General features: G+C 39.1%; 1 protein-coding gene across 3 annotated transcripts in view; it reads left to right on the forward strand.

Annotated features, from left to right (window-relative positions):
• The window catches only part of UBE2D2 (ubiquitin conjugating enzyme E2 D2), a 59080-nt gene extending 52063 nt beyond the window's left edge, over window positions 1-7017 (forward strand). Inside the window, exons 6-8 of one of the 3 annotated variants that reach the window (XM_082382108.1) lie at window positions 3837-3930; window positions 4144-4222; window positions 5346-7017. In XM_082382108.1, coding sequence (XP_082238234.1) covers window positions 3837-3930; window positions 4144-4222 — 173 coding nt within the window. In that variant the 3' untranslated portion in view covers window positions 5346-7017. The remainder of the gene's footprint in view (window positions 1-3836; window positions 3931-4143; window positions 4223-5345) is intronic. The other 2 variants (XM_082382109.1, XM_082382110.1) reach the window with 2 other exon arrangements.
• The last annotated feature ends 2340 nt before the right edge of the window (window positions 7018-9357 follow it).

Consider the following 9357-nt stretch of genomic DNA (forward strand, 5'->3'; position numbering starts at 1 on the left):
AAGTAAATAATTAATTTAAAAAAAATTATTGGATATTTGTCATGTTATAATTACGGTAAGACTTGCGTACTCTTTTTTTTTAAATTTTATTTATTTATTTATTTTTGGCTGTGTTGGGTCTTCGTTTCTGTGCAAGGGCTTTCTCTAGTTGTGGCAAGCGGGGGCCACTCTTCATCGCAGTGCGCGGGCCTCTCATTATCGTGGCCTCTCTTGTTGCGGAGCACAGGCTCCAGTCGCGCAGGCTCAGTAGTTGTGGCTCAGGGGCCTAGTTGCTCCATGGCATGTGGGATCTTCCCAGACCAGGGCTCGAACCCGTGTCCCCTGCATTGGCAGGCAGATTCTCAACCACTGCGCCACCAGGGAAGCCCCTTGCGTACTCTTAAAAGTTAATTTTTTGAAGGAAACAGAAACTCTGGGGCATTAAATTAAGATTTCTGGGGTCCTAGGCAAAAATACAAACAAAAAATCAGAGGACCACATTTTTCAAAATTGTGACTGAAATAGTTTTCCAGATAAGTGGCCCCTTTTCTTTTTGTAGGCCTCCTTGCAATTCAAGGGCTGCTTGTGAAAGTGTTCATATGCCTATTGTTCTTGTGATTTCCTGGCCTGGTTGCTCTTCTTTTACCAAGTAGCTGTAGAGATGGAAATCTAGATATAATTGGGGCCAAGAGAGGTGGGACTGTGTGTGTGTGTGTGTGTCTGTGTGTCTGTGTGTCTGTGTGTCTGGGAGGAGGCCGGGGGGGGGCGGTCTAGATACCTGAAATTGTTACCATAGCTTTTGTTTTTTTCTTTCCCTTCTGTGCCTGGTGTTGATTTTTGCAGTTGTAATAAATCTTAAGGGATGTTAGTTTATTTGACTTGATATGTTCTATCTAGATAGCTATCTTTTAAAATAACTGCAGTGCCAGTTTGTTGAATTTGGTTATATCAACATACCTAGGTTTAGTGTTTTAAAGAAGGCCTGAATCCTATGTGTGATATAATTATCCCTTTAACATAGTCCGTTTTTTTCTCTTTTTTTAAATTAATTAATTAATTTTTGGCTGCATTGGGTCTTCGTTGCTGCACGCGGGCTTTTCTCTAGTTGCGGCAAGTGGGGGCTACTCTTCATTGCGGTGCGCGGGCTTCTCATTGAGGTGGCTTCTCTTGTTGCTGAGCACGGGCTCTAGGCACGCGGGCTTCAGTAGTTGCGGCATGCAGGCTCAGTAGTTGTGGCGCACGGGCTTAGTTGCTCCGCGGCATGTGGGGTCTTCCCAGACCAGGGCTCGAACCCATGTCCCCTGCATTGGCAGGCAGATTCTTAACCACTGTACCACCAGGGAAGTCCCCATAGTCTGTTTTTGAGGGCAGTAATCTTGACCCGAAATGCCCTCCACTTTGAGTATATAGGTAAGGGACCTAAATATACAGAAAACTTAAAGGAAGCAGATTAAGTGCATCATAAAGCCACTTGATTATATGTTTTTAGAATTGGAACTGACTGTGGGTTATGACACTAATGAAAATGGGTATGTACTGATGAGGAATATATATATTGGTGAAAATTTAGTTACTTCAGTGAAGAGTCTCTACATGCTGTAGAAATAGAAGTTATTCTCTTTATAGAGAAAGAAGGTGTAGTATATTATAAGCCAAAATCAATTTTCTACAAATTAAAGGATCTAAGTAGTGTACTAAGAACCCTTTCACCAGGTCCAGATAACCACCATCCTACCTTCCTTTCCTGGAAAGAAAGAAAAGTTACTTACTTAAACCTTATCTTTTTAAAATGATACAAATGAACTTATTTATAAAACAGCAACAGGGGCTTCCCTGGTGGTGCAGTGGTTGGGAATCTGCCTGCCAATGCAGGGGACACGGGTTCGAGCCCTGGTCTGGGAAGATCCCACATGCCATGGAGCAGCTGGGCCCATGTGCCACAGCTGCTGAGCCTGCGCGTCTGGAGCCTGTGCTCCGCAACAAGAGAGGCCACGATAGTGAGAGGCCCGCGCACCGCGATGAAGTGTGGCCCCCGCTTGCCGCAACTGGAGAAAGCCCTCGCACAGAAACGAAGACCCAACACAGCCATAAATAAATAAATACATAAATATAAAAAAAAATAAAAAAAAAAAAACAGCAACAGACTCACAGACATAGAAGACAAATTTATGGTTGACAAAGGGGAAATGGGGCGGGGAGGAATAAATTAGGAGTTTGGAACTAATAGTTACACACTACTATATATAAAATAGGTAAACAAGGACCTACTGTATAGCACAGGAAACTATATTCAGTATCTTGTAATAACCTATAATGCACAAGAATCTGAAAAAGAGTATATATGTATATGTATAACTGAATCACTTTGCTGTATACCTGAAACTTAACACAACATTGCAAATCATCTATATTTCAATTTTTTTAAAAATTTGTCTTTTTAAAGTTGCCTTATTGAAATAGTTGGAAGAGTAAATAAAGGGAATTTATAACAAATACTAATTTGGTCGTTATATCTAATTTTAGGTGAAGAATCAGTTGTATTCTTGACAGCTTGATAGGCCAGATAAGTTTCTTCTTCTATAGTCAGTAATTTCATGAACATTCAAAGATCTATAACTCCCTGTTGTCATTTCCAGGAAATACATGAAATCTTTCCTAATTGCTGTTAGAATGTTCTGTGCTTGAAGAGGGCATCAGGTGATACACCTGACAATGGGAAAAGAAGATATTTTGGGAATGCCATCTGCCATTTGTGGGCAGCAGGAATGAAGAGTCAGAAAACATCTTGCCTGATGTTTTTTGTTTTCCATATACTCTTAAGGCAAGGAAATAGCTTTTTTTGTTAACAACTGAATGATAAAGGGCGTGTAAACTTTCTCATCTCTCAGAAGCCCTTGATCTCCATAGAACAGATTTGATAGGAAAAGGAATATTCCTTTTCCTGATGAATTTGATGTTTGGGGAGTAACGTGGACTCTGAATCATTGTCTCTTGCTACAGAACATTAGAGAGAAATAAGGTAGCTGAGTTCTGGTAGCATCAGAATAGAAGGATTGGAATTTATTTCAGTATGTCAGAGACCACTGGATTTAATGTAATTAGTGGCCTTAGCCTCCTCTTTGCTTTCAATAAGGAATACATAAGTTAATGAATTTGAACAGAGGAAGTTGTACTGTTGAGATCTGTCTGCTGCATTCCAGGTTGTCACTGAGGAAATGGCTTAGATGAGATTCTAAATCATTACTGAAAATAATTTGAGACTTTAGTTTGAGATATGTTGTATCCTCTATAATATGTGTGGCCAGCCCCGTTTGGGAGCAAGTACTGGTCTTTATGTTCTTAGACTAAATCGTTTTCAACTAAAAATGAAACAAATCCATTGCATCTGAATATATAGTACCTGCCATGGAGAAAGCAGTGATTGTTGGATTTCATAGTTGTCACTTCTTACTAAGAGCATTCAGTAGTGTGGTTGTCTTTGGAATTTTGAAAGCCATTTATCCCTGAACATGGGCTTCTAAAAATTGAACTTCATAAGCTGGGAAAAGTGTTATTGGTCTAGGATTTGGAAGATCTGGATTCTAATTCCACTCTAATTTTACTCACTAACCAGGGACATGAGGCAAGCAAGACACTTCACCAGCCTGGGCCAGCTTCCTCAGGGGTTCAAGCATAGAGAAATCTTCTTAGAATCTTTGTTGATTACTGTTACTGTAAACTTAGGTAGAGCTTACAAAGCTGTTAGGCACTACAATATAAATAGGGTCTTAGAATTTTCTCTTGTGTTGGCATCTCATGTTTCTTTCAACCTTTTTGCTTTTTTTCCTCTACTAATTTGTATGTTTTTTTCATTCTAGTACTTTTGTCCATCTGTTCTCTGTTGTGTGATCCCAATCCAGATGATCCTTTAGTGCCTGAGATTGCTCGGATCTACAAAACAGATAGAGAAAAGTAAGTATGGTCTCCAGACAGCAGAGTATCTGTGGTAGGGTGGAGATGTTTTTGTCTTAAGGGCTGAGTATGGGTCAGATACTTAAAATGAAGTCCTAATATACTCACCTGGGGACAGGAAAGAGGAGTATTTGCATCGAGTATCATTATAAGTAAATGATTTTATATCTGATTGTTTCATGACTCCTACTGCCTAGAAAAACTTTTCTATAGTATATTTTCCAACAGCTTTAGGTCTTCTGCTTGGCTTTTGACGTGTAAAGATTTTGCATCAAGAGCCCATTTGTCTTAGGTAGGTATTTATAAATTAATGGGAAAGAGAATTGATTTTCTACCATTTGGAATAAAAGAAAGTGAATAAATGTTACAAGACATGAAAGCCTCAAATTTCCTTTAAAACAAAACTTGTAGAATTTACATATTTTAGAATTGTATTGTGAATTATTGAAGACTGGTCAGGATATCAAAAGAGATAGTAACTGAAAGTGTTGTAATCTTTTTTTGTCTGTTTGTTTTGTGTATTATTCAATAAGATTATGAAGGAAATAGATGGGAGGTAGTGGATAATTTTCTAAAGTTAAAATATAAAAGATTAAACGATTAATTGAATTATTGGTTAGGGAGGCATATAGATAGGATATTTTAAATGGAGCTGCATTGAGAGTGGGGAATTCTAACAGCAATTGGTTCTTAGTTTAGTTTTTTTCTGTATTTAGGTCTGAATAGTATCTATAACTGTATTCTTGGCTGCATTCAGAATAAAATTAGATCATGCTTTTTTCAATTTGGGAATTTACTTAGAAATACATTTTTTGATTAGAGAACCATTTTGTCCAACATTTAGAATTATGGGCATTTTTCCCAAGTCATTGTGGCGGTAATGGTCAGCAGAACTTTTTTAATCAAAGAATTAAAGATCCTTTTGCCCTGCTTATTTTACTACTAGAATGTTCTTCTGGAGCAGTAAACCCATTCATTTTAGCAACCAAATTGTTAAAATAAGTCCTGCCAGAACTGGCTGTTTTATTGATGCAGGGGAAAGTATTATGCCAATTTAATCATTATTATATGATTTCAAGAACCATATAATGTAGAATTATATTGTTCCAAGAACTCCAAATAAGTCAAACAGGGGTTGAAGATTGTCTGTTAGAAATATGTCAATCAAGTATAGACTGCGGGTATGCCAGCAAGTACTAAAATTCAATTAGAATCCTGTATTAGTAGCATTTATAGGATATTTCCCACTATCATTGAATAAATGCTTATTAGTAATTTGGGGTAGGAAGATGGCTTAGCTTGAATATACTATAAGTTATTCCCTTCAAGTTACTGGATAGGATAATGAATGAACTCTGTTGCTTTCTAACTGACTCCTCACCTATGTTAAGCTAAGCTTCTCTTTGTGTGTACAGGTACAACAGAATAGCTCGGGAATGGACTCAGAAGTATGCGATGTAATTAAAGAAATTATTGGATAACCTCTACAAATAAAGATAGGGGAACTCTGAAAGAGAAAGTCCTTTTGATTTCCATTTGACTGCTTTCTATGAGCCCACGCCTCATCTTCCCCTGTGCACATGTTTACCTGATACAGCAGTGCTGCGTGTTGTACATACTTGGAACAACAAACTAGAAATACTGTACTTCTGTACCAACATTGCCTCCTAGCAGAGAAGTGTGTGTGTGACAAGCCAGTTCTCCAGGCATAACCTAGGTGTGAGACTAAAAGCTTTCCTTATTGACTTAAATTTGGATAACGGCAGAGTGAGGGGTGGTGGGTATGGTGTGTGCTTGGATGGGGAAGAAAAGCTCCACTGACCTGTAGGAGATTGTTTTTTAAGTGAAATCCCATTAAACTCAAAACAGTTATGAAAAGCAAGGCGAAGAACATGAAGCTGTTTCTGTATTCATTTTATTCCGAAGGACTTAACGTCTTAGGTGAAAGTTATGACCAATCAGGTTAAACTCTACCTACATCCTGTATTTTAAGGTCTAAGTTTAACTGGTCAACATTTAAATGGATTGGAGCTATTAGTAAAGTGTGATGGGCTTTGTTTCCAATTCTTTTACATCTCCCCACCCGTCAACCTTCGTCCTTCAGCCCCTCTTTCTCTCTTCCATATTCTTTGGTTTGTATGTGGTTTCTCAGTTAATACATAGCTAATAGCTCTTATTTTTCTTATGTTTTTAACTGCTTAGGTCTATCTGGATGTAAGGGTGAAAATTCATTCGATGGAAATACTTGTGTATATTTAAAGACCCAATTGCTCCTCTGGAGCCTGTACGTTCAAGAATGATTAATCTGTGTAATAAACTGATTACTACAGTCATTACATATAATTTTGTGTGAATAGGCTTTCTGATTTTAAGAATTTTGTCTAGCTGAGATTAGTGGTGGATTTTTTCCCACCCCTGAAATGTTTTCATTTATACTGGTTGCATTTCAAAATCATGAAACAATTCAGTTTACATAGTAAAAAGGATATCTTGAAAGTAATTTTACTGAACAAGATAAACGCATAAGCTTAAAAGAATTTTCATGAAACTTATATGTGCAGTATTCCAGGAACACGACTGTTAAACTAAATAAGAAATTTGCTTTATTATTGAAACTAAGCTGCATTTCACCGAAACCTTGTGACATTCCTTTGGTACATAGGACATAAAACAAAGGCATTGCTATTTGGTAAGTTAAGCTTCTGTGATTGTGATTGTAAAAACAACATTGACCAAACCTGGGAAACATGAGCACAATCTTGTATTGGAGAGTCTACATAATTACTTTGCACTAACATTGCAGGATGTTCATCCAATTTTAAATTGTACTGTATGTGGCTTTTTGGTCTTCCCTTGACGCTGGTAAAATGTAGTTTGAAACTTGTAAACAGCTGTATTTGCCAGAAACATCGTTCCTGTGAACTAGGCAAGTTACTTTTTTTCCCCCTACTTCTCCTAATCTAATTGTAAACCAGGCCAGCCTGAAAGCAATGGCTGATGCTCTCTAGCTGTCAGGTTCTTTCAAATGCATCTTTACACTCTTGCACAAAAATTGAGGAATAAATGTCCACTGCTTTTGGTTTTAAACTTGTTTAACTTGTCTTATCTCTCAGTGTCACTATTCCATCTCACAACTAAGGTGTGATACCTGAAAAGTGCTGCATTTTAGCTGCTGGCTACTTATTATTAGCATTTCTAGCATCCTTGACCTTGCAAAGAAGTTTGACTATTAATAGTTGTGGGTAAAGGAGTTAGAATTGAGCTCTAACCTAAAATTACCCTCATTCTCAGTATCATGGGTAAGTAGGAATTCAGTTTTTGACTGTTGACCATGGGTTAGTTGCACAGATCCTGAAAGCCCCATTCTTCGTCATCTTAGACAGCAGCCAGCTTATTACCATTTATTAGGTCATAATGTAGATATTTTCACAAGAGTACTTTAAAGTGCTGAAGTAAAAGTCATCCTGGTGTTCATGAAACATTTGGCTTTTGAATGCAGTTTGGTCTTGCTCATTTGAGTTTGGAACGTATTTGGTCCAGTCTGGTTACATATGCCTTGGCCAGAATGAAGGCTCAGTGAGGGAGACCACCTTCCCCACTCACAAAAAAAGTGTGTAACTCAGGATGGGTCTCATCTGGGATCACATTGCTTTTTACAGAAGTGTCTCTAGTTTTATCACATGTGAAAGCTTGTTTGCAGTAGATTTGATTATCTTGGTGAGGCCAGCGGTTACAAAGGAATGTCAAGTGTATGGGTTCCCGTTGCTTCTTTTTTGTTTTTGTTTTTGTTTAATTAATTAATTTATTTATTTATTTATTTATGGCTGTGTTGGGTCTTCGTTTCTGTGTGAGGGCTTTCTCTAGTGGCAGGCGGGGGCCACTCTTCATCGCGGTGCGCGGGCCTCTCACTATCACGGCCTCTCTTGTTGCGGAGCAGAGGCTGCAGACACGCAGACTCAGTAATTGTGGCTCACGGGCCCAGCTGTTCTGCGGCATGTGGGATCTTCCCAGACCAGGGCTCGAACCCGTGTCCCCTGCATTGGCAGGCAGATTCTCAACCACTGCGCCACCAGGGAAGTCCTTCTTTTTTGTTTTTAATTGAAGTATAGTTGGTTTACAGTGTTGTGTTAGTTTCAGGTGTACAGCAAAGTGATTCAGTTACATATATATATATATATGTATATGTGTGTGTGTGTGTGTGTGTGTATGTGTGTGTATAGATTCTTTTCCCTTATAGGTTATTACAAAATATTGAGTATAGTTCCCCATGCTATACAGTAGGTCCTTGTTGGTTATCTATTTTATATATAGTAGTGGGTATATGTTAATTGCTTTGCTTTTTTTTTTTTTAGTTTATTTATTTTATTTATTTATTTTTGGCTGTGTTGGGTCTTTGTTGCTGCGCGCGGGCTTTCTCTAGTTGTGGCGAGCAGGGGCTACTCTTCATTGAGGTGCGCAGGCTTCTCATGGCAGTAGCTTCTCTTGTTGCGGAGCATGGGCTCTAGGCACGCACAGGCTCTAGGCACGCGCGGGCTTCAGTAGTTGTGGCTTGCGGGCTCTAGAGTGCAGGCTCAGTAGTTGTGGCGCACGGGCTTAGTTACTCCGCGGCATGTGGGATCTTCCCAGACCAGGGCTCGAACCCGTGTCCCCTGCATTGGCAGGCAGATTCTTAACCACCCCGCCACCAGGGAAGCCCCTGCTTTGCTTCTTAACAACATGGAGTGCTTGATCAAGTTATAGTTGAAACAGTCTCTTTTGGTAAAGCTACATGATTTTGGATACTTGCATGCTCTGTTACTGGCCAGTGGTCAAAGGTAGCGTTGTCCTGCTAGTTTCTACACTTTGGGTAATATAAAGATTTGGAAAGAGGACTCTTGGGGTGGGGAGCAGCAGGGAGGTCTATAGAGAGAAGGATGTTGTGGTCAGAGAGAGGGGCCCATGTTCTCTGCACTGACCTAGCAATTGAGGCATTCCTTTTCTACTTCCAACAGCTACAGTATTCCACTTTTCCAGTCATTCCTCTTTGCCTCAACAAGTAATTTGGAGCCCTAGGTAGGTTGTCAGGAGAAATGAATTATTTCTAAACTACAGTTGGAATGCCTGTAAACCGCCCCTTGTCTGCAATTAGAGTGAAACTGTGGCTTTTGTCTCAGTCTGCTGTACCATACCCATTAACACCCAGTGGCTAGGTTTTAATAGAAGAACTTTCTTCAGTTCCTAGATCTTCTGAATTATGAGCACATCTTTCCTTCCTTCCTACTCAGGAATAGCATCTTTATTACACCTGCAGAAAATTGTCACTCATGTTAGGAACCCATCTTCATTTCATTCCCTTTGTGAAACAGCCTTTATTTCACGTGATGGGTTATTCTGGTGATTGTGATGGTAGAGAAAGCAGATTTTTTTTTTCCCATTTAAGCAAAGCAC

This window comes from Balaenoptera borealis (assembly GCF_965194805.1).
Source record: "Balaenoptera borealis genome assembly, chromosome: 2".
Taxonomy (NCBI): Eukaryota; Metazoa; Chordata; class Mammalia; order Artiodactyla; family Balaenopteridae; genus Balaenoptera; species Balaenoptera borealis.